A 25,850-nucleotide genomic window follows, 5' to 3' on the forward strand; every position below is an offset into this window, starting at 1 on the left:
GCCAGGTGAGTAACATCCCTCTCCCCCCTACTAGTGTAGTGAGAGGTGAGCCAGGTGAGTAACATCCTACTCCCCCTACTAGTGTAGTGAGAGGTGAGCCAGGTGAGTAACATCCCTCTCCCCCTACTAGTGTAGTGAGAGGTGAGCCAGGTGAGTAACATCCTACTCCCCCCTACTAGTGTAGTGAGAGGTGAGCCAGGTGAGTAACATCCCACTCCCCCTACTAGTGTAGTGAGAGGTGAGCCAGGTGAGTAACATCCCTCTCCCCCCTACTAGTGTAGTGAGAGGTGAGCCAGGTGAGTAACATCCCTCTCCCCCTACTAGTGTAGTGAGAGGTGAGCCAGGTGAGTAACATACCTCTCCCCCCTACTAGTGTAGTGAGAGGTGAGCCAGGTGAGTAACATCCCTCTCCCCCCTACTAGTGTAGTGAGAGGTGAGCCAGGTGAGTAACATCCTACTCCCCCCTACTAGTGTAGTGAGAGGTGAGCCAGGTGAGTAACATCCCTCTCCCCCTACTAGTGTAGTGAGAGGTGAGCCAGGTGAGTAACATCCCTACACCCCCTACTAGTGTAGTGAGAGGTGAGCCAGGTGAGTAACATCCTACTCCCCCCTACTAGTGTAGTGAGAGGTGAGCCAGGTGAGTAACATCCCACTCCCCCTACTAGTGTAGTGAGAGGTGAGCCAGGTGAGTAACATCCTACTCCCCCTACTAGTGTAGTGAGAGGTGAGCCAGGTGAGTAACATCCTACTCCCCCTACTAGTGTAGCGAGAGGTGAGCCAGGTGAGTAACATCCTACTCCCCCCTACTAGTGTAGTGAGAGGTGAGCCAGGTGAGTAACATCCTCTCCCCCCTACTAGTGTAGTGAGAGGTGAGCCAGGTGAGTAACATCCTACTCCCCCCTACTAGTGTAGTGAGAGGTGAGCCAGGTGAGTAACATCCCTCTCCCCCCTACAAGTGTAGTGAGAGGTGAGCCAGGTGAGTAACATCCTACTCCCCCTACTAGTGTAGTGAGAGGTGAGCCAGGTGAGTAACATCCTACTCCCCCCTACTAGTGTAGTGAGAGGTGAGCCAGGTGAGTAACATCCTACTCCCCCCTACTAGTGTAGTGAGAGGTGAGCCAGGTGAGTAACATCCCTCTCCCCCCTACTAGTGTAGTGAGAGGTGAGCCAGGTGAGTAACATCCCTCTCCCCCTACTAGTGTAGTGAGAGGTGAGCCAGGTGAGTAACATCCCTCTCCCCCTACTAGTGTAGTGAGAGGTGAGCCAGGTGAGTAACATCCCTCTCCCCCTACTAGTGTAGTGAGAGGTGAGCCAGGTGAGTAACATCCCTCCCCCCTACTAGTGTAGTGAGAGGTGAGCCAGGTGAGTAACATCCCTCTCCCCCCTACTAGTGTAGTGAGAGGTGAGCCAGGTGAGTAACATCCTACTCCCCCTACTAGTGTAGTGAGAGGTGAGCCAGGTGAGTAACATCCCTCTCCCCCCTACTAGTGTAGTGAGAGGTGAGCCAGGTGAGTAACATCCTACTCCCCCCTACTAGTGTAGTGAGAGGTGAGCCAGGTGAGTAACATCCTACTCCCCCCTACTAGTGTAGCGAGAGGTGAGCCAGGTGAGTAACATCCTACTCCCCCCTACTAGTGTAGTGAGAGGTGAGCCAGGTGAGTAACATCCCTCTCCCCCCTACTAGTGTAGTGAGAGGTGAGCCAGGTGAGTAACATCCCTCTCCCCCCTACTAGTGTAGTGAGAGGTGAGCCAGGTGAGTAACATCCTACTCCCCCCTACTAGTGTAGTGAGAGGTGAGCCAGGTGAGTAACATCCCTCTCCCCCTACTAGTGTAGTGAGAGGTGAGCCAGGTGAGTAACATCCTACTCCCCCCTACTAGTGTAGTGAGAGGTGAGCCAGGTGAGTAACATCCCTCTCCCCCTACTAGTGTAGTGAGAGGTGAGCCAGGTGAGTAACATCCTACTAAACCCTACTAGTGTAGTGAGAGGTGAGCCAGGTGAGTAACATCCCTCTCCCCCCTACTAGTGTAGTGAGAGGTGAGCCAGGTGAGTAACATCCTACTCCCCCCTACTAGTGTAGTGAGAGGTGAGCCAGGTGAGTAACATCCCTCTCCCCCTACTAGTGTAGTGAGAGGTGAGCCAGGTGAGTAACATCCCTCTCCCCCTACTAGTGTAGTGAGAGGTGAGCCAGGTGAGTAACATCCTACTCCCCCTACTAGTGTAGTGAGATGTGAGCCAGGTGAGTAACATCCTACTCCCCCTACTAGTGTAGTGAGAGGTGAGCCAGGTGAGTAACATCCTACTCCCCCCTACTAGTGTAGTGAGAGGTGAGCCAGGTGAGTAACATCCTACTCCCCCCTACTAGTGTAGTGAGAGGTGAGCCAGGTGAGTAACATCCCTCTCCCCCTACTAGTGTAGTGAGAGGTGAGCCAGGTGAGTAACATCCCTCTCCCCCCTACTAGTGTAGTGAGAGGTGAGCCAGGTGAGTAACATCCCTCTCCCCCCTACTAGTGTAGTGAGAGGTGAGCCAGGTGAGTAACATCCCTCTCCCCCTACTAGTGTAGTGAGAGGTGAGCCAGGTGAGTAACATCCCTCTCCCCCCTACTAGTGTAGTGAGAGGTGAGCCAGGTGAGTAACATCCTACTCCCCCCTACTAGTGTAGTGAGAGGTGAGCCAGGTGAGTAACATCCCTCTCCCCCCTACTAGTGTAGTGAGAGGTGAGCCAGGTGAGTAACATCCCTCTCCCCCCTACTAGTGTAGTGAGAGGTGAGCCAGGTGAGTAACATCCCTCTCCCCCTACTAGTGTAGTGAGAGGTGAGCCAGGTGAGTAACATCCTACTCCCCCTACTAGTGTAGTGAGAGGTGAGCCAGGTGAGTAACATCCCTCTCCCCCCTACTAGTGTAGTGAGAGGTGAGCCAGGTGAGTAACATCCCTCTCCCCCCTACTAGTGTAGTGAGAGGTGAGCCAGGTGAGTAACATCCTACTCCCCCTACTAGTGTAGTGAGAGGTGAGCCAGGTGAGTAACATCCTACTCCCCCCTACTAGTGTAGTGAGAGGTGAGCCAGGTGAGTAACATCCCTCTCCCCCCTACTAGTGTAGTGAGAGGTGAGCCAGGTGAGTAACATCCCTCTCCCCCCTACTAGTGTAGTGAGAGGTGAGCCAGGTGAGTAACATCCCTCTCCCCCCTACTAGTGTAGTGAGAGGTGAGCCAGGTGAGTAACATCCTACTCCCCCCTACTAGTGTAGTGAGAGGTGAGCCAGGTGAGTAACATCCCTCTCCCCCCTACTAGTGTAGTGAGAGGTGAGCCAGGTGAGTAACATCCCTCTCCCCCTACTAGTGTAGTGAGAGGTGAGCCAGGTGAGTAACATCCCTCTCCCCCTACTAGTGTAGTGAGAGGTGAGCCAGGTGAGTAACATCCTACTCCCCCTACTAGTGTAGTGAGAGGTGAGCCAGGTGAGTAACATCCCTCTCCCCCTACTAGTGTAGTGAGAGGTGAGCCAGGTGAGTAACATCCCTCTCCCCCTACTAGTGTAGTGAGAGGTGAGCCAGGTGAGTAACATCCTACTCCCCCTACTAGTGTAGTGAGAGGTGAGCCAGGTGAGTAACATCCCTCTCCCCCTACTAGTGTAGTGAGAGGTGAGCCAGGTGAGTAACATCCCTCTCCCCCCTACTAGTGTAGTGAGAGGTGAGCCAGGTGAGTAACATCCCTCTCCCCCCTACTAGTGTAGTGAGAGGTGAGCCAGGTGAGTAACATCCTACTCCCCCTACTAGTGTAGTGAGAGGTGAGCCAGGTGAGTAACATCCCTCTCCCCCTACTAGTGTAGTGAGAGGTGAGCCAGGTGAGTAACATCCCTCTCCCCCTACTAGTGTAGTGAGAGGTGAGCCAGGTGAGTAACATCCTTCTCCCCCTACTAGTGTAGTGAGAGGTGAGCCAGGTGAGTAACATCCTACTCCCCCTACTAGTGTAGTGAGAGGTGAGCCAGGTGAGTAACATCCCACTCCCCCTACTAGTGTAGTGAGAGGTGAGCCAGGTGAGTAACATCCCTCTCCCCCTACTAGTGTAGTGAGAGGTGAGCCAGGTGAGTAACATCCCTCTCCCCCCTACTAGTGTAGTGAGAGGTGAGCCAGGTGAGTAACATCCTACTCCCCCTACTAGTGTAGTGAGAGGTGAGCCAGGTGAGTAACATCCCTCTCCCCCTACTAGTGTAGTGAGAGGTGAGCCAGGTGAGTAACATCCCTCTCCCCCTACTAGTGTAGTGAGAGGTGAGCCAGGTGAGTAACATCCCTCTCCCCCTACTAGTGTAGTGAGAGGTGAGCCAGGTGAGTAACATCCCTCTCCCCCTACTAGTGTAGTGAGAGGTGAGCCAGGTGAGTAACATCCCTCTCCCCCCTACTAGTGTAGTGAGAGGTGAGCCAGGTGAGTAACATCCCTCTCCCCCTACTAGTGTAGTGAGAGGTGAGCCAGGTGAGTAACATCCCTCTCCCCCTACTAGTGTAGTGAGAGGTGAGCCAGGTGAGTAACATCCCTCTCCCCCCTACTAGTGTAGTGAGAGGTGAGCCAGGTGAGTAACATCCCTCTCCCCCTACTAGTGTAGTGAGAGGTGAGCCAGGTGAGTAACATCCCTCTCCCCCTACTAGTGTAGTGAGAGGTGAGCCAGGTGAGTAACATCCCTCTCCCCCTACTAGTGTAGTGAGAGGTGAGCCAGGTGAGTAACATCCCTCTCCCCCTACTAGTGTAGTGAGAGGTGAGCCAGGTGAGTAACATCCCTCTCCCCCTACTAGTGTAGTGAGAGGTGAGCCAGGTGAGTAACATCCCTCTCCCCCCTACTAGTGTAGTGAGAGGTGAGCCAGGTGAGTAACATCCTACTCCCCCCTACTAGTGTAGTGAGAGGTGAGCCAGGTGAGTAACATCCCACTCCCCCTACTAGTGTAGTGAGAGGTGAGCCAGGTGAGTAACATCCTACTCCCCCCTACTAGTGTAGTGAGAGGTGAGCCAGGTGAGTAACATCCTACTCCCCCCTACTAGTGTAGTGAGAGGTGAGCCAGGTGAGTAACATCCTACTCCCCCTACTAGTGTAGTGAGAGGTGAGCCAGGTGAGTAACATCCTACTCCCCCTACTAGTGTAGTGAGAGGTGAGCCAGGTGAGTAACATCCTACTCCCCCTACTATTGTAGTGAGAGGTGAGCCAGGTGAGTAACATCCCTCTCCCCCCTACTAGTGTAGTGAGAGGTGAGCCAGGTGAGTAACATCCTACTCCCCCCTACTAGTGTAGTGAGAGGTGAGCCAGGTGAGTAACATCCTTCTCCCCCCTACTAGTGTAGTGAGAGGTGAGCCAGGTGAGTAACATCCCTCTCCCCTACTAGTGTAGTGAGAGGTGAGCCAGGTGAGTAACATCCCTCTCCCCCTACTAGTGTAGTGAGAGGTGAGCCAGGTGAGTAACATCCCTCTCCCCCCTACTAGTGTAGTGAGAGGTGAGCCAGGTGAGTAACATCCTACTCCCCCCTACTAGTGTAGTGAGAGGTGAGCCAGGTGAGTAACATCCCTCTCCCCCCTACTGGTGTAGTGAGAGGTGAGCCAGGTGAGTAACATCCCTCTCCCCCCTACTAGTGTAGTGAGAGGTGAGCCAGGTGAGTAACATCCCTCTCCACCCTACTAGTGTAGTGAGAGGTGAGCCAGGTGAGTAACATCCTACTCCCCCCTACTAGTGTAGTGAGAGGTGAGCCAGGTGAGTAACATCCTACTCCCCCTACTAGTGTAGTGAGAGGTGAGCCAGGTGAGTAACATCCCTCTCCCCCCTACTAGTGTAGTGAGAGGTGAGCCAGGTGAGTAACATCCCTCTCCCCCCTACTAGTGTAGTGAGAGGTGAGCCAGGTGAGTAACATCCTACTCCCCCCTACTAGTGTAGTGAGAGGTAAGCCAGGTGAGTAACATCCCTCTCCCCCTACTAGTGTAGTGAGAGGTGAGCCAGGTGAGTAACATCCCTCTCCCCCTACTAGTGTAGTGAGAGGTGAGCCAGGTGAGTAACATCCCTCTCCCCCCTACTAGTGTAGTGAGAGGTGAGCCAGGTGAGTAACATCCCTCTCCCCCTACGAGTGTAGTGAGAGGTGAGCCAGGTGAGTAACATCCCTCTCTCCCCTACTAGTGTAGTGAGAGGTGAGCCAGGTGAGTAACATCCCTCTCCCCCTACTAGTGTAGTGAGAGGTGAGCCAGGTGAGTAACATCCCTCTCCCCCTACTAGTGTAGTGAGAGGTGAGCCAGGTGAGTAACATCCTACTCCCCCCTACTAGTGTAGTGAGAGGTGAGCCAGGTGAGTAACATCCTACTCCCCCTACTAGTGTAGTGAGAGGTGAGCCAGGTGAGTAACATCCCACTCCCCCCTACTAGTGTAGTGAGAGGTGAGCCAGGTGAGTAACATCCTACTCCCCCTACTAGTGTAGTGAGAGGTGAGCCAGGTGAGTAACATCCCTCTCCCCCCTACTAGTGTAGTGAGAGGTGAGCCAGGTGAGTAACATCCTACTCCCCCCTACTAGTGTAGTGAGAGGTGAGCCAGGTGAGTAACATCCTACTCCCCCTACTAGTGTAGTGAGAGGTGAGCCAGGTGAGTAACATCCTACTCCCCCCTACTAGTGTAGTGAGAGGTGAGCCAGGTGAGTAACATCCCTCTCCCCCCTACTAGTGTAGTGAGAGGTGAGCCAGGTGAGTAACATCCTACTCCCCCCTACTAGTGTAGTGAGAGGTGAGCCAGGAGAGTAACATCCCTCTCCCCCCTACTAGTGTAGTGAGAGTTGAGCCAGGTGAGTAACATCCTACTCCCCCCTACTAGTGTATTGAGAGGTGAGCCAGGTGAGTAACATCCCTCTCCCCCCTACTAGTGCAGTGAGAGGTGAGCCAGGTGAGTAACATCCCTCTCCCCCCTACTAGTGTAGTGAGAGGTGAGCCAGGTGAGTAACATCCCTCTCCCCCCTACTAGTGTAGTGAGAGGTGAGCCAGGTGAGCCAGGTGAGTAACATCCTACTCCCCCCTACTAGTGTAGTGAGAGGTGAGCCAGGTGAGTAACATCCTACTCCCCCCTACTAGTGTAGTGAGAGGTGAGCCAGGTGAGTAACATCCCTCTCCCCCCTACTAGTGTAGTGAGAGGTGAGCCAGGTGAGTAACATCCTACTCCCCCCTACTAGTGTAGTGAGAGGTGAGCCAGGTGAGTAACATCCTACTCCCCCCTACTAGTGTAGTGAGAGGTGAGCCAGGTGAGTAACATCCCTCTCCCCCCTACTAGTGTAGTGAGAGGTGAGCCAGGTGAGTAACATCCTCTCTCCCCCTACTAGTGTAGTGAGAGGTGAGCCAGGTGAGTAACATCCCTCTCCCCCCTACTAGTGTAGTGAGAGGTGAGCCAGGTGAGTAACATCCTACTCCCCCCTACTAGTGTAGTGAGAGGTGAGCCAGGTGAGTAACATCCCTCTCCCCCCTACTAGTGTAGTGAGAGGTGAGCCAGGTGAGTAACATCCCTCTCCCCCCTACTAGTGTAGTGAGAGGTGAGCCAGGTGAGTAACATCCCTCTCCCCCTACTAGTGTAGTGAGAGGTGAGCCAGGTGAGTAACATCCCTCTCCCCCTACTAGTGTAGTGAGAGGTGAGCCAGGTGAGTAACATCCTACTCCCCCCTACTAGTGTAGTGAGAGGTGAGCCAGGTGAGTAACATCCCTCTCCCCCTACTAGTGTAGTGAGAGGTGAGCCAGGTGAGTAACATGAGTCCTGTAAGGTTACATATACTCCTTAGGACCCTCTGCCAACAGGCAGCCGTGGAAAAAGTACTACATTTTCATAGTGGAGTAAAAGTAAAGATACCTTAATATCCCAGTCTAAAATAATTTGGTTTTAAATATACTTAAGTATCAAAAGTAAATATAATTGCTAAAATATACTTAAGTATCAAAAGTTAAAGTAAAATAATAAATAATTTCAACTTCCTTATATTAAACAAACCGGACGGCACAATATTCATATTTGTTTTTATTGACGGATAGCCAGGGCACGCTCCAACACTCAGACATCATTCACAAAAGAAGCATGTGTGTTTAGTGAGTCCGCCAGATCAGAGGCAGTAGGGATGACCAGGGATGTTCTCTTGATATGTGTGTGAATTGGACCATTTTCCTTCCAAAATGTAATGAGTACTTTTGGGTGTCAGGGAAAATGTATGAAGTAAAAAGTACATAATTTTCGTTAGGAATGTAGTGAAGTAAAAGTAAAAGTTGCCAAAAATATAAATAGTAAAGTAAAGTACAGATACACTAAACAACTTGTAGTATTTTTACTTAAGTACTGATACACCACTGCCAACAGGTGTACAGGTAGCATTACATTACACTACCACACATTTATACAATCTCACTTATCAGGAGTCGACTGTAAGAATACTGTACAGGTTTTTGATCTGGGACTGGTAAACTATACCACATACATAGACTGCATTTACACTCTGCTTGGGTGATGACACGTAGCTGTGTTATGTTGTGGTGAGTATTCACACTCTAACTGCTGATGGCAGTGTCTATTTCCCTACACACATACACACACGCACACATACACACACATACACACACACACACATACACGTAAACACACAGGCATGCACGTACCACCAGTCAGTGATGAAGATCTCTTCTTTAGCTTCTTCCAGAGCATCGGCTACATCCTCCATGTAGGTCTTCCCATTCACATACCTACACACACACACACACACACACACACACACACACACAGACACAGACACAGACACAGACACACACACAGACACACACACACACACACACACACACACACACACACACACACACACACACACACACACACACACACACACACACACACACACACACACACACACACACACACACACACACACAACAGACACAGACACAGACACAGACACACACACACACACACACACAGACACAGACACAGACACACACACACACACAGACACAGACACAGACACAGACACAGACACAGACACACACACACACACACACACAGACACACACACACACACACACACACACACACACACAGACACACACACACACACACACACACACACACACACACACACACACACACACACACACACACACACACACACACACACACAGACAGACACAGACACAGACACAGACACAGACACAGACACACACACACACACACACACACACACACACACACACAGACAGACACAGACACAGACACACACACACACACACACACACACACACACACACACACACACACGCACACACAGACAGACACAGACACAGACACACACACACACACAGACAGACACACACACACACACTGTGGTCGACACCTTCTAGTTCCTCATTTATCATAACAGAGTATTTTAGATGGAGTTCCAATCAACCAAACCCACATGATGTTGGCTACAGAAACACATTCTCCACAGACAGACAGGCATAGAGAAAAGCTCACAGACACACACACTTAACATTGACTAAACTTACATCTAACTACTAAACTTAACATTGACTAAACTTACATCTAACTACTAAACTTAACATTGACTAAACTTACATCTAACTACTAAACTTAACATTGACTAAACTTACATCTAACTACTAAACTTAACATTAACTAAACTTACATCTAACAACTAAACTAAAGTTACATCTACTAAACTTAACATTGACCTAAACTTACATTTAACTACTAAACTTAACATTGACTAAACTTACATCTAACTACTAAACTTAACATTGACTAAAGTTACATCTAACAACTAAACTAAAGTTACATCTACTAAACTTAACATTGACTAAACTTACATTTAATTACTAAACTTAACGTTGACTAAACTTACATTTAAATACTAAACTTAACATTGACTAAACTTACGTTTAACTACTAAACTTAACATTGACTAAAGTTACATCTAACTACTAAACTTAACATTGACTAAACTTACATCTAACTACTAAACTTAACATTGACTAAACTTACATCTAACTACTAAACTTAACATTGACTAAACTTACATCTAACTACTAAACTTAACATTGACTAAACTTACATCTAACTACTAAACTTAACATTGACTAAACTTACATCTAACTACTAAACTTAACATTGACTAAACTTACATCTAACTACTAAACTTAACATTGACTAAACTTACATCTAACTACTAAACTTAACCTGAGTAATTTTTTTTGGGCGGGGGGGGGTCGATTGTTGTTTCCCAGTTTCCATAGTTACCATTTGGCAGGGATGTTCTGCTCCTCCTGGGCGAAGGAACCAAATCGATGGTCTCGTAGAAACGCCCTCCCGTGTTTACGGACAAAGTCTTCTATCGCCTGGCCCCACCACCGAGCATGTCTGTAGCTGTTCAACTTCAGTACAAGGCACCTACACGCACGAACACACAGACACACACACACAGACACACACACACACACACACACACACACACACACACACACACACACACACACACACACACACACACACACACACAGTTAACTCCTTAATCTCCTGGCCCCACCTCTTAGCACATCTGTACACACATACACACACTACACCTGGAGAGGCTGTCGATGCGTACTCCGTATTTGGTCTCTGTGTCTTTGGAGTCCATTTTGACGCTGAACTCTTTGTCCAACAGGAGAACAAAGGAAATGGCTCCTGAGTCTGGCTTCATGTAGAAGAGAAACGAATCCTTCACCACCAACCAGCTACACACACACACACACACACAAACACACACACACACACACACACACACACACACACACACACACACACACACACACACACACACACACACACACACACACACACACACACACACACACACACACACACACACACACACACACACACACACAGGGAGAAATACATCAGTGTGTGTGCGTACATGTTTGTGCGTGCATTGTGTTTGTATGTGTGTGTACTAACCGTTTAGACCAGCGGTAGCAGACTTCACTGTGACCACAGCAGTTCAAGCCTGGGATACGATGACCTCCGGAACGCTTGTGTATCATCCCCTCCCTGAAACACGTTTAAATGATGAATACACAAAATAAAACAAATCTATTTTCAGCTATTCCAATAACAATGGGCATGACGGCGCAGTCATAAAGACAGTATCTGTCAATAAAGCTGTTGTTCCTCACAGTCCTTTAGGTCCCAGGTCATGGATGAAGGACATCTGGCTGACGTCTATAAACTCCATCTGAGGAGAGAGAGGAACCGTATTAATGGGTATTAGATAAAGAGAGAAGTAGTAATCGTTCCAGTTCCAGCTACGGTCGCCTATAGTCTAGTCTAGTCTAGTTTATTAGTACCATAAAGATCCATTTATATAACTACAGGGGCTATGTCATCAACCCTCAAAGTTCCGTAATGGGGCCAAAATGGCAGCCATCTTGTTCAGGGAGAAATTCAAAACCAGTCTAATTGCAATGAATGGCATTCGAGGCCTAATCCTGGTTTTACTTATGCAGGAAAATAAAAGTAAGGCATGTGATGTATCAGAAATTGTGTAATGGAATTATAGTCAACCTAAAATATTGTCATATCATTTTAAATACAGTTTATACAGGTTTTATACACATTTTCTGTATAAATAGCCTCTAAATATATGTAAACAGACCATACATGTCTCAGATTTCTTGGAAAGCTGAGAGTGCCATTATATGATACAATATCAGAAGTCATATCATCAAGTGATTTCAGACAGTGTATGGCTGTGGATTGACTGAATTGTTTGAATACACTGTTGGCATATTGGCAGTTAATTAAAAAAAACAATCCTCTAAAATGGTCTGGCTAGTTAACACAAATCCAGTCCAGATAAATTCTTCAAATTCTGTATTTTACACAATATTTTATCACAGCACTGGCAAACCATGGTTGACCAACTCCCTGACCATCATAAGAAGGTTCATGTCCATTCTAGTATTGTAATTCCTAATTCTATGAGTAGTACTCACAGTGTGGTAGTATTTCCTGTACATGGCCATCCTTAGTAGCTTGTTCAGATAATCTTCCAGCTGTTTCTGTACAGGGAACATAATAAATGCAGTATTACTATAGTAGAGACGTACTATACAGTGCAATGTTTATATGAAGTATATACTGTATTCTCCTATAAAGTTAATACGACAAACACACGTAAAAACGCCTACCCTTCTGCTGTAGACCTGTTCGTCTTGTGCCAACTCATCTCTGCCACGCGGTAGCTCCGGCATATGTCTGGCTTCACTCTTCTTCATTGTCCTCCTCCTCGTTGTGTGGCTGAGAGAGAGCGAGAGAGAGAGAGAGGGAGAGAGAGAGAGAGAGGTGAAGAGTGGTAAAGAGGAAGAAGGTAGGGTCACTCACTGGTATTGGGGAGAAATAAAATGTACATATCTACTGTTCCATGAAAAATCCTAATATTTCTATGATAAAAATTCATAGTATATCATTTAGTATTTAATCACTTTACAATTTGATTTGTGTGTGCGTGTATACGTACAGTGCCTTGCAAAAGTATTCATCCCCCTTGGTGTTTTCCAATTTTGTTGCATTACAACTGTCACGCCCTGACCTTGGAGATCCTTTATTCTCTATTTTGGTTAGGTCGGGGTGTGACTAGGGTGGGCATTCTAGTTTCTTTATTTCTAGGTTGGCCCGATATGGTTCCCAATCAGAGGCAGCTGTCTATCGTTGTCTCTGATTGGGGATCATATTTAGGCAGCCTTTACCCACCTGTTGTTTGTGGGATCTTGTTTTTGGTACTGTGCTGTTTAGCCCTACTTACGTTACGTTTCGTTTGTATTTGTTGTTTTTTTTGCGGCGTTCATTTAATAAAGAAAGATGTACGCCTACCACGCTGCACCTTGGTCCAATCCTTCCATCAACAAGCGTAACAACAACCTGTAATTTAAATTGATTTTTATTTGGATTTCATGTAATGGACATACACAAAATAATCCAAATTGGTGAAGTGAAATTTAAAAAATAACTTGTTTCAAAAAAGTATATATATATATTTTTTTTTTAAAGTGGTGCGTGTATATGTATTCACAACCACCTGTGTGCTATCTAAGTGTCACATGTTCTGTCATATATACACCTGTTCTGAAAGGCCCCAGTGTCTACAACACCTCTAAGCAAGGGGCACCACCAAGCAAGCGGCACTATGAAGACCAAGGAGCTCTCCAAACAGGTCAGGGACAAAGTTGTGGAGAAGTACACATCAGGGTTGGGTTATAAAAAAAAAACGAAAACTTTGAACATCCCACGGAGCACTATTAAATCCATTATTAAAAAATGGAAAGACTATGGCACAATAACAAACCTGACAAAAGAGGACCGCCCACCAAAACTCACAGACCAAGCAAGGAGGGCATTAATCAGAGAGGCAACAAAGAGACCAAAGATAACCCTGAAGGAGCTGCAAAGCTCCACAGCGGAGGTTGGAGTATCTGTCCATAGGACCACTTTAAGCCATACACTCCACAGAGCTGGGCTTTATGGAAGAGTGGCCAGAAAAAAGCCATTGCTTAAAGAAGAAAATAAGCAAACACGCTTGGTTTTCACCAAAAGGCATGTGGGAGACTCCCCAAACATATGGGAGAAGGAACGCTATGTCTGACGCAAACCCAACACCTCTCATCACCCCGAGAACACAGTCCCTGCCGATGTTTTTCATCGGCAGGGACTGGGAAACAGGTCAGAATGAAGGGATGATGGATGGTGCTAAATACAGGGAAATTGTTGAGGGAAACCTGTTTCAGTCTTCCAGAGATTTGAGACTGGGATGTAGGTTCACCTTCCAGCAGGACAATGGCCCTAAGCATACTGCTAAAGCAACACTCGAGTGGTTTAAGAGGAAACATTTAAATGTCTTGAAATGGCCTAGTCAAAGTCCAGACCTCAATACAATTGAGAATCTGTGGTATGACTTAAAGATTTCTGTACACCAGCGGAACCCATCCAACTTGAAGGAGCTGGAGTAGGTTTGCCTTGAAGAATGGGAAAAATCCCAGTGGCTAGATGTGCCAAGCTTACAGAGACATACCCCAAGAGACTTGCAACTGTAATTGCTGCAAAAGGTGACTCTACAAACTATTGACTTTGGGGGGGTGAATAGTTATGCACGCTCAAGTTTTCAATTTTTTTGTCTTATTTCTTGTTTGTCTCACAAGCTAAAATATTTTGCATCTTCAAAGTGGTAGGCATGTTGTGTAAATCAAATGATACAAACCCCCCCAAAAATCTATTTTAATTCCAGGTTGTAAGGCAACAAAATAGGAAAAATGCCAAGAGGGGCTGAATACTTTCGCAAGCCACTGTATATGTGTGTGTCTGTGTGTGAGTGTATACGTATATGTGTGTGTGTGTGTGTGTGTGTGTATGTGTGTGTGTGTGTGTGTGTGTGTGTGTGTGTGTGTGTGTGTGTACCTGCGGGAAGGTAGCGGTACCCTCATGAACATCTTGTATCGGACCAGTTCTCTGTGGAGGTCCATGAAGTGTTTCTCCTTTCTCTTGACCACCCAGCTGAACTCTCCATGTCTCAGCTCAATCTTAAACACTGCAGGCTGACTCTACACAGACAGAGATCAAGTGTGAATGTGTGTGTGTGCATGCGTGTGTGTGAGCGTGCGTGTGTCTGTGGGTACCTTGTTGACACTCCTCTGTGCCGTGATGTTGAACCTGTCCTGGGCAGTGTTGAACCTCTCCACCTCCAGGATCTTAGCAGTGATGGGAACAGTAGGGAGGTAGACCCTGGCTTCTGACTCCTTAAAACCCACGGTGTGATACACAGCACTGAACCCTATACGACTGTCCCCTGGAGAGGTAGAGAAAAGGCCAATAGGATACATCTCTCATCATATCATTCATATCAAGAGCTCTCTCTCTCTCTCACACACACACACACACACACACACACACACACACACACACACACACACACACACACACACACACACACACACACACACACACACACACACACACACACACACACACACACACACACACATATACACACACCTATGGTGGTAGGGTCATTGTCAGTCTCCTCTCCATCTCCCATGTCCAACTCTCTGGTGTCCAAACTCTCAACTACGTCCGACATCTTCCTGCTGATGCCGAGGCCGTCTGTGATGTCACCGGGTTCCACAGCGATGTCAGAGGGGTCAGAGGTCATCAGTTGAAGGCTGCTGGTGGTGGGGGGGACTTTACCCAGCATGCCTAGCTCTCAGCCCTCAGAACAGGGCACACCTGGATGAGGAGAGGAGGAGAAGAGAGGAGCACTTGAACCGTTGAATAAAGTCATAACGTTGTCTGCTTTGTAGAGAAGTTGTTTCTGTCCAAGAGTAAGAGACAGTTGTATGTTGCTCTGCATGTATTATCACTTTCTACTGCAGTGCAGATCATCCCCGCAGCAGGGTGTGTGGGTGTGTGTATGCACGTGCTTGCCTGTGTGTGAACTTGAATTTGAGGGAGACACACACATACCTGACATCCTTCCCCTCAAATTCAAGACTCCCTCACACACACTGCCCAGAATAGAACCAATGGTTGTCCACTAACAGTAGAGGGCCATTGGTTAGATGCTGCTACCTCATTGGCTGACACTGGCCCTGCAGAGAGCTACAGAAGTCAGTGGAAGCTGTCTTCCAAAATAGTAGAGCATAGAACAGTGTGTGTGTGTATAATGGGTAGGACAGGACCAGTACTATCATTAATGTCTTACTGGAGACTATAATGCCAGTCATTAGAGCTCTGCTTGTACCCTACAGTAAGACTCCCAGCACACAGAGTAGACTACATCTCACTGCCAGAGCCAGAGAGAAATAATCATCTTAACAGGCACTGGGCCTTTCCAAACACACCACATTAAAGACCGAACCCAAGTGTGTGTGTCCTTAGTGCAATGCCAAGCCAGACAGACAGACAGGCGGGGCTCCATGGCAACAAGAGTGAGGTGATGTCATCTCTGGTCAGAAGTCTAGAAAGTTCTCTGAGGCAAGTCAAGGCCTGCGTGCACACACACTCACACACACACATTTGTCTGTAAAACTCTGTTGGCTTACGACAGTGTCTGGCTCTTTGTGTGTGGTAGCATGTTGAGTCTTGTTTTGTGTGTGTTACGCTGTCATGATGACGTCTGTGTGTGTCAGTGAGTTCTGACTGGCCTCAGAAAACCTTCAGATAATCTTCTAGACTAGTGTGTTGTATTTGGTGTCCTATTTGTATTTGTATTGATGAGGGATACCCGTTTCTTCCTGCCAAGGCAGCAGCTACTCTTCCTGGGGTACAAACAAGTTAAGGCACTTACATTACACATAAAACTAAAGACTACACAGTCCATCATATAACGTTATTACAACACTGCATATCTACAGTACAAAATGAACAGATCATTAGCGTATTACGCATGTTCAGAATGATAACAGACACGGTGTGGGAAGCTGTGTGTGTGTGAGATTTATATCAGTGTGGCATCACCCGCCCTAGTGTCTAGGGTTTCCGCCCACTACCTAGAAGTCAGCCGTAGCACGGCACAGTGTGTGTGTGTGTGTGTGTTTGAATTCTCTCTCTCTTTCCGTCGCTCACTCTCTGTGACACACACACACAGACACAAACACACGCACACACACACACACACACACACAGCGCTTTACGTCTCGCCCGAGGCCTCTGTCATGTCCCAGTGGAATGGAATGGTTAAACTTCAGTACTGGAATGAATGGGATCAGAGAAAGAGAGGGGGGGTGATAGTGAGAGAGAGAGGGGGATGATAGAGAGGGGGAGAGAGAGCGAGAGAGAGAGAGAGAGAGAGAGAGAGAGAGGAAGAGAGAGGGATGACAGATGGAGTGTTGCTTTTATCTCGCTTCTCTGTTCTGATGGAACATTGTCTACTTCCTGTTTCCTGTCAAGGGTTGTCATGATGATGGGTTTTGGCAAATAGGAGAAAACTATAAAAACCAGCTACTCTATGTCGCCAATCATTCTCCTTCCTTATTTTTCTATTCGTTTTTGATAAATTGTTATCTACACACGCACAAAGACACACACACACGCACGCACACACACACCAGAAAGATAAGTGAGAAGAGATTTGTGTACACAACATGGCATTTACAGTCAACGTGGTGCCAACCTCCGCCTAGCACAGATGACAGAGAGAGAGTGGTCTGTGACACCTCTGTCTCTGCCTACACTAAAGCTGTCTATTATCTAATAATTTAAACACTGGAGAAAGAGATAGAGGGAGAGAGAGACAGATAGAAAGAGAGGGAGAGAGAGACAGACAGAGAGTTAGAGAGAGAGGGAAAGAGAGACAGAGAGAGAGAGAGAGAGAGAGAGAGAGAAAGAGAGGGAGAGAGAGAGAGAGAGAGAGAGAGAGAGAGGGACAGAGAGAGAGAGAAAGAGAGGGAGAGAGAGAGAGAGAGGGACAGAGAGAGAGAGAGAGAGAGAGAGAGAGAAAGAGAGGGAGAGAGAGAGAGAGAGAGAAAGAGAAAGAGAAAGAGAGGGAGAGAGAGAGAGAGAGGGACAGAGAGAGAGAGAAAGAGAGGGAGAGAGAGAGAGAGGGACAGAGAGAGAGAAAGAGGGAGAGAGAGAGAGAGAGAGAGAGAGAGAGAGAAGAGAGGGAGAGAGAGAGAGAGAGGGACAGAGAGGGAGAGAAAGAGGGAGAGAGAGAGAGAGAGAGAGAGAGAGAGAGAGAGAGAGAGAGAGAGAGAGAGAGAGAGAGAGAGAGAGAGAGAGAGGGACAGAGAGAGAGAAAGAGGGAGAGAGAGAGAGAAAGAGAGGGAGAGAGAGAGAGGGACAGAGAGAGAGAGAGAGAGAGAGAGGGACAGAGAGAGAGAGAGAGAGAGAGGGACAGAGAGAGAGGGAAAGAGAGAGAGAAAGAGAGGGAGAGAGAGAGAGAGAGAGAGTGAGAGTAATCGTCATTATCACCAGAGCTGAGTCCTGCTGGCTGTAATACAAGGCTTCATTGTACTTCTTTGAAAGAACACATCTTTCTAACACACACACACACACACACACACACACACACACACACACACACACACACACACACACACACACACACACACACACACACACACACACACACACACACACACACACTGTATTCTACTTTCCAGCAGGTGGTTTGAGTTTACATGTTGGCTTGATCTCTCTGAGCTGAAACCACCTGTGTGTGTGGGTTGAGTGCGTGTGGGGACCTGAAATCGCCAAAAGTTGCCACAAGGATAGTAAAACAAGGAAGATTCTCCCACATGGGGACATTTCCCACGTCCCCATGAGGACAATGACTATGTTAATCTTAGGGGTTAGAATTAGGGTTAGAATTAGGGATAGGGTTAGAGTTAGGGATTAGGGGTTAGGGAATGCAAAAATAAATTTGGTTCCCACAAGGATAGAAGAACAAGTGTGTGTGTGTGTGTGTGTGTGTGTGTGTGTGTGTGTGTGTGTGTGTGTGTGTGTGTGTGTGTGTGTGTGTGTGTGTGTGTGTGTGTGTGTGTGTGTGTGTGTGCGCGTGGGAATGAGAGTGTGCACCGTTTCACAATTTTATCCAAATGTTGACAATGACTGTTACAGTTATCCTATTTGGATGAATGACTGACCAAACATAATCACTGATCAAATATAATGACTGATCAAACATAATGACTGATCAAACATAATGACTGATCAAACATAATGACTGAACAAACATAATGACTGATCAAATATAATGACTGATCAAACATAATCACTGATCAAATATAATGACTGATTAAATATAGTGATTGATCAACATAATGACCGATCAAATATAATGACTGATCAAATATAATGACTCATCAAATATAATGACTGATCAAACATAATGACTGATCAAATATAATGACTGATTAAATATAGTGATTGATCAAACATAACGACTGATCAAATATAATGACTGATCAAACATAATGACTGATCAAACCTAATGACTGATCAAATATAATGACTGATTAAATATAGTGATTGATCAACATAATGACCGATCAAATATAATGACTGATTAAATATAGTGATTGATCAAACATAATGACTGATTAAATATAGTGATTGATCAACATAATGACTGATCAAATATAATGACTGATCAAACATAATGACTGATCAAAAATAATGACTGATTAAATATAGTGATTGATCAAACATAATGACTGATTAAATATAGTGATTGATCAAACATAATGACTGATCAAACTAGACAGAATGACAAGACAGAGATCTAGTCAGTAGTCAGACTAGACCTAGTCATCCAGCCAGAGGCTTCTAACTGCCCCACCATAGTTAATATGTATTCAGGAACAGGATGTGTAGAGCAGAAAGAGGGAGACAGAGGTCATGAAACTCAGCTAGGATTGTTTTGTTAGGAGAGGAGCCCAGCAGAACTGTGTAATGTCTTATTTCACCTATAACAACAAAGAGACTTGGTGTAGTCTTTGAAACGTTGAATCTGTTCTACAACTGTGGCAAGTAACAACGTTACCAATAAAGACGGCACATGCACTCATGAGGAGAAAATAAGAGAGAGGAAAAGCGAGAAAGAGAGGGAGAGTGAGAGAGCAGTAGGGAGAGGAGAAGGGGATATGAACGAGGGAGTGAGTTGAAGGAAATGGAGAGGGAGGAAAAGGAGAGGGAGAGAACAGTAACTGTTCAGCTAGCGAGGGTCACTCAGTCAGACATTTCAAAAGCAGCAACAAGCTTTCACAACATGGTGGGAGAGAGAGAGCCAAGGTACACACATACACACACACTACTTCTCCATTGGAACAAATATAGAACAGGGTGACAGAGAGAGAGAGAGAGAAAGAAAAACTTCACTGACCTGCTCCTGTCCTCATTTTGATTTGTCCCTTTTCTAGACTATTGAGTAGACTACACATGCACACATATGCACACACACACACACACACCCTATACACACTCAGTGTACTGTTCCTCTTGTATAACAGAGTGTATGTGAACGAATGTACTGTGGAAACAACTCCTCGAAGAAAATTCCTCAAGAGAGGAGGGGCTACCAAACTCTAAACCAATCAGCTGCATTGAAACATTCATACCCTCCCCCTGGGTTCTCTCATTGGGGGAATCTGCAGGGATCTGAGCTGAGTTGGAGGGCTTTGGGTAAGGGGAGGGATTAGAGGAGAGATCAAAACATTCTAAGACTGACAGCCAACAGGAAGGAGATCAGAGACCTGGCATTGTGCTGCCCGGACAACAACCTCTCCCTCAACGTCAGCAAGACAAAGGAGCTGATCGAGGACTACAGGAAACGGAGGGCCGAGCACACCCACATCCACATCGATGGGGTTGTGGTGGAGCAGGTAGAGAGCTTCAAATTCCTTGGTGTCCACATCACTAAGGAATTATCATGGTCCACACACACTAACACAGTCGTGACGATGGCACAGCAACACCTCTTCCCCCTCAGGAGGTTAAAAAGATTCGACATGGGCCCTCAGATCCTCAAAAATCTATACAGCTGCACCATTCAGAACATCTTGACTGGTTGCATCACCACTTAAAAAAAGAATGTAAAAAATATTTGACCTTTATTTAACCAGGTATGCTAGTTGAGAACAAGTTCTCATTTGCAACTGCGACCTGGCCAAGATAGAGCATAGCAATTCGACACATACAACAACACAGAGTTACACATGGAATAAACAAAACATACAGTCAATAATACAGTCGAACAAAAGAAAACAAAAAGTCTATATACAGTGAGTGCAAATGAGGCAAGTTAAGGCAATAAATAGGCCATGGTGGTGAAGTAATTACAATATAGCAATTAAACACTGGAATGGTAGATGTGCAGAAGATGAATGTGCAAGTAGAGATACTGGGGTGCAAAGGAGCAAGATAAATAAATAAATACAGTATGGGGATGAGGTAGGTAGATAGATGGGCTGTTTGCAGATGGGCTATGTACAGGTGCAGTGATCTGTGAGCTGCTCTGACAGCTGGTGCTTAAAGCTAGTGAGGGAGATATGAGTCTCCAGCTTCAGAGATGTTTGCAGTTCGTTCCAGTCATTGGCAGCAGAGAACTGGAAGGAAAGACGACCAAAGGAGGAACTGGCTTTGGGGGTAACCAGTGAGATATACCTGCTGCAACGCGTGCTACGAGTGGGTGCTGCTATGGTGACCAGTGAGCTGAGATAAGGCGGGGCTTTACCCAGCAGAGACTTGTAGATAACCTGTAGCCAGTGGGTTTGGCGACGAGTATGAAGTAAGGGCCAACCAATGAGAGCGTACAGGTCGCAATGGTGGGTAGTGTATGGGGCTTTGGTTACAAAACGGAAGGCACTGTGATAGACTGCATCCAGTTTGTTGAGTAGAGTGTTGGAGGCTATTTCATAGATGACATCACCGAAGTCGAGGATCGGTAGGATGGTCAGTTTTACAAGGGTATGTTTGGCAGCATGAGTGAAGGATGCTTTGTTGCGATATAGGAAGCCGATTCTAGATTTAATTTTGGATTGGAGATGCTTAATGTGAGTCTGGAAGGAGAGTTTACAGTCTAACTAGACACCCAGGTATTTGTAGTTGTCCACGTATTCTAAGTCAGAGCCGTCCAGAGTAGTGATGCTGGACGGGCGAGCAGGTGCTGGCAGCGATCGATTGAATAGCATGCATTTAGTTTTACTTGCGTTTAAGAGCAGTTGGAGGCCACGGAAGGAGAGTTGTATGGCATTGAAGCTCATCTGGAGGTTAGTTAACACAGTGTCCAAAGAGGGGCCAGAAGTATACAGAATGGTGTCGTCTGTGTAGAGGTGGATCAGAGAATCACCAGCAGCAAGAGCAACATCATTGATGTATACAGAGAAGAGAGTCGGCCCGAGAATTAAACCCTGTGGCACCCCCATAGAGACTGCCAGAGGTCCGGACAACAGGCCCTCCAATTTGACACACTGAACTCTATCAGAGAAGTAGTTGGTAAACCAGGCGAGGCAATCATTTGAGAAACCAAGGCTGTCGAGTCTGCCAATAAGAATGTGGTGATTGACAGAGTCGAAAGCCTTGGCCAGGTCGATGAATACGGCTGCACAGTAATGTCTCTTATCGATGGCGGTTATGATGTCGTTTAGGACCTTGAGCGTGGCTGAGGTGCACCCATGACCAGCTCTGAAACCAGATTGCATAGCGGAGAAGGTACGGTGGGATTATAAATGGTCGGTAATCTGTTTGTTAACTTGGTTTCGAAGACCTTAGAAAGACAGGGTAGGATAGATATAGGTCTGTAGCAGTTTGGGTCTAGAGTGTCTCCCCCTTTGAAGAGGGGGATGACCGCGGCAGCTTTCCAATCTTTGGGAATCTCAGACGATACGAAAGAGAGGTTGAACAGGCTAGTAATAAATAGGGTTGCAAAAATTTCGGCAGATAATTTTAGAAAGAGAGGGTCCAAATTGTCTAGCCCGGCTGATTTGTATGGGTCCAGATTTTGCATCTCTTTCAGAACATCAGCTACCTGGATGAAGGAGAAATGGTGGGGGCATTGGCGAGTTGCTGTGGAGGGTGCCGGGCAGTTGACCGGGGTAGGGGTAGCCAGGTGGAAAGCATGGCCAGCCGTAGAGAAATGCTTATTGAAATTCTCTATTATACTGGATTTATCGGTGGTAACAGTGTTTCCTAGCCTCAGAGCAGTGGGCAGCTGGGAGGAGGTGCTCTTATTCTCCATGGACTTTACAGTGTCCCAGAACTTTTTTGAGTTTGTACTACAGGATGCCATTTCTGTTTGAAAAAGCTAGCCTTAGCTTTTCTAACTACCTGTGTATATTTGTTCCAAACTTTCCTGAAAAGTTGCATATCACGGGGGCTATTCGATGCTAATGCAGAACGCCACAAGATGTTTTTGTGCTGGTCAAGGGCAGACAGATCTGGAGTGAACCAAGGACTATATCTATTCCTAGTTCTACATTTTTTGAGTGGGGCATGCTTATTTAACATGGTGAGGAAGGCAATTTTAAAGAATAGCCAGGCATCATCTACTAACGGGATGAGGTCAATGTCATTCCAGGATAGCCCGGCCAGGTTGATTAGAAAGGCCTGCTCGCAGAAGTGTTTTAGGGAGCATTTGACAGTGATGAGGGGTGGTCGTTTGGTCGCAGACCCATTACGGATGCAGGCAATGAGGCAGTGATCGCTGAGATCTTGACTGAAAACAGCAGAGATGTATTTGGAGGGCGAGTTAGTTAGGATGACATCTATGAGGGTGCCCGTGTTTGCAGATTTGGGGTTGTACCTGGTAGGTTCATTGATCATTTGTGTGAGATTGAGGGCATCAAGCTTAGATTGTAGGATGGCCGGGGTGTTAAGCATGTCCCAGTTTAGGTCACCTTGTAGCATGAGCTCAGAATATAGATGGGGGGCAATCAATTCACAAATGGTATCGAGGGCACAGCTGGGGGCAGAGGGAGGTCTATAGCAAGCAGCAACAGTGAGAGACTTGTTTCTGGAAAGGTGAATTTTTAGAAGTAGAAGCTCGAATTGTTTGGGTACAGACTTGGATAGTAATACAGAACTCTGCAGGCTACACTTGGCTTGGTATGGCAACTGCTTGGTATCCGACCGCAAGGCTTGAGAAAATCTTATAGGAAGAATATGAAAAAATTCCCAAATCCAGATGTGCAAAGCTAATACATCGCTGCCAAAGGTGCTTCTACAAAGTCTTGACTCAGGGGTGTGTATACTTATGGAAATGAGATATTTCTGTATTTCATTTTCAATAAATTTGCTACAATTTCTAAAAACCTGTTTTTACTTTGTCATTATGGGGTATTGTGCGTAGATGGGTGTATCACATTTCAGATAAGACACAGATGCAGACAGCGTCGAAGTGACAAAAGTGTATTACTAGTACAGGGGCAGGCAAAACGACAGGTCAAGGGCAGGCAGAGGTCAATAATCCAGTGTGGTGTGGCAAGGTACAGAACGGCAGGCAGTCTCAGGGTCAGAGCAGGCAGGGGTCAATAATCCAGTGTGGTGTGGCAAGGTCCAGAACGGCAGGCAGGCTCAGGTTCAGGGCAGGCAGAATGGTCAAAACTGGTGTCGTGTCTTTGGCTATGCCGGATTAAGTGATATGACATGCTATTCTATAAAATCCTTTCTCTGTAATTAATATTACCTGATTAAGCTAATCATGTAAATGTAATTAACTAGAAAGTCGGGGCACCACGAAAGAATGTTTATAGAGCTGTTATCTTCCGAATAAACTCTTAAAGACCTAGTAATATTTTTACATCACTAGCAGTCAATATTAATCAGTCTCATCTGAAAGCTGTAAATTCTTGGTTATCTTCACGAACCCTGGCTAACAAGTTGAATCAGCAATACAAAATTGGGTTTAATTATTTATTTACTAAATACCTAACTAATCACACAGAATTACATATACACAGAATGCAAATTATGTCATATAGAAAACGTCCCTGGTGGACGGAATGTCTCTGGTGGTAAATTGGATACGTTGTAGTATCTTCGTTGTGTGTTAGACTGGATACGTCATCCGTCATTTCCTAGCCCACGTTTACAGCTGCTGTTGCTAACTCAACGGCTAGGATATCTCACGTCTTTAGTGAATAAGAGTTCAGAGTTCATACCATTCACAACCAAAGCTCACGCTGAGGTTGGCTTAGTTCTGTAGTTGACATGTTAGTCCTTTTTAACGTATGGACCGTCGTCCTATCGTCCTCGGAACAGAAGGTTACAATTTTGTCAAGGGCTTATATAGTGGGGGGAGAGAAGGGTGTGTTTCATAGTTTATAACCCATGTCTCTTCACAGGGGCGGGCCACTGATTGAGCAGGGCTCTAACCTTATGAAAACCCAATTCTCTCATTTGGAAGCTAAAATTACATTTAATCTTTTCACAAATAGTTTCATATTCAAACATTTAAATTGCACAACAATTCCATAAACCTTACCCACAGGCCAACGTCATGACACTGGGAAGAACAGACAGGAGGTTTCACAAACACTGGTAGGTTTCACAAAACAAAACGAACTGGAAACAGACAAACAAAGAACACGGGTATAAATACACTGGGGATAATGGGGAAGATTAGAGACTCCTGGAGGGGGATGGAGACAAGCACAAAGACAGGTGAAACAGATCAGGGTGTGACTGTTAGCTCTCCCTAGGAGAGGTGGGGGGGTGAAGTCAGGCGCAGGAGACTAAATATACAGAGAAAGCATTTATTCCAGAGTCCTCAAAATAAACAGGCACAGGACCAGAATGAGCAGTCCACACAAAAGGTCCGGAACGCAGTCCAGAAACGTACACCTGTCGAATATAGCCAAAGACATAAAACGCAACCCAAAACCACGACAGGGAAAACAAAACAATCCCGCACGAACCCAAACTGGTAGTGCGAGACTAAATACCCCACTAATGAACCCAGACAAGAAACAGGTGAAACACAAGAAAGACAACACCAAACAAAGAGGAAAAGGGATCGGTGGCAGCTAGTAGACTGGCGACGACGACCGGCGAGCGCCGCCCAAACAGGAAGAGGAGCCACCTTCGGTAGAAGTCGTGACAGTGACTGGGTGAGAAAATACAAATATTTAATACATTTTGAATTCAGGCTATAACACAACAAAATGTGGAATAAGTTAAGGGGTATGAATACTTACTGAAGGAACTACTTGTATCCACCCCCTTCCTGGTGTCACCCATTTTCCCTGCACATTTATTCCTGTGTTTTCTGTTTGGCTTTTGCCAGTTCGTCTTGTCTCGTAAGCGTGTTTTTTCCCGTACTCCTGTTCTCTCAAGTCCCTGTTTTAGTGTTCCGGTTTTGG

The 25,850-nt window shown here is 46.4% G+C and overlaps 1 protein-coding gene across 1 annotated transcript in view; it reads right to left on the reverse strand.

The window, feature by feature from the left end:
• Positions 1-20,048, reverse strand: part of LOC106574566 (phospholipase D1) — a 29,405-nt gene extending 9,357 nt beyond the window's left edge. The window contains exons 1-11 of the mRNA XM_045697718.1: positions 19,877-20,048; positions 15,052-15,282; positions 14,676-14,845; positions 14,458-14,600; positions 12,198-12,306; positions 12,003-12,068; positions 11,184-11,242; positions 10,966-11,058; positions 10,590-10,742; positions 10,267-10,416; positions 8,637-8,720 (exon numbers count right to left, since the gene is read on the reverse strand). Of these exons, the coding sequence (XP_045553674.1) occupies positions 8,637-8,720; positions 10,267-10,416; positions 10,590-10,742; positions 10,966-11,058; positions 11,184-11,242; positions 12,003-12,068; positions 12,198-12,306; positions 14,458-14,600; positions 14,676-14,845; positions 15,052-15,250 (1,226 nt within the window). The 5' untranslated portion in view covers positions 15,251-15,282; positions 19,877-20,048. The remainder of the gene's footprint in view (positions 1-8,636; positions 8,721-10,266; positions 10,417-10,589; positions 10,743-10,965; positions 11,059-11,183; positions 11,243-12,002; positions 12,069-12,197; positions 12,307-14,457; positions 14,601-14,675; positions 14,846-15,051; positions 15,283-19,876) is intronic.
• Between the last annotated feature and the right edge of the window lie 5,802 nt (positions 20,049-25,850).

The sequence above is a fragment of the Salmo salar genome, chromosome ssa16 (genome assembly GCF_905237065.1).
Source record: "Salmo salar chromosome ssa16, Ssal_v3.1, whole genome shotgun sequence".
NCBI lineage: Eukaryota > Metazoa > Chordata > Actinopteri > Salmoniformes > Salmonidae > Salmo > Salmo salar.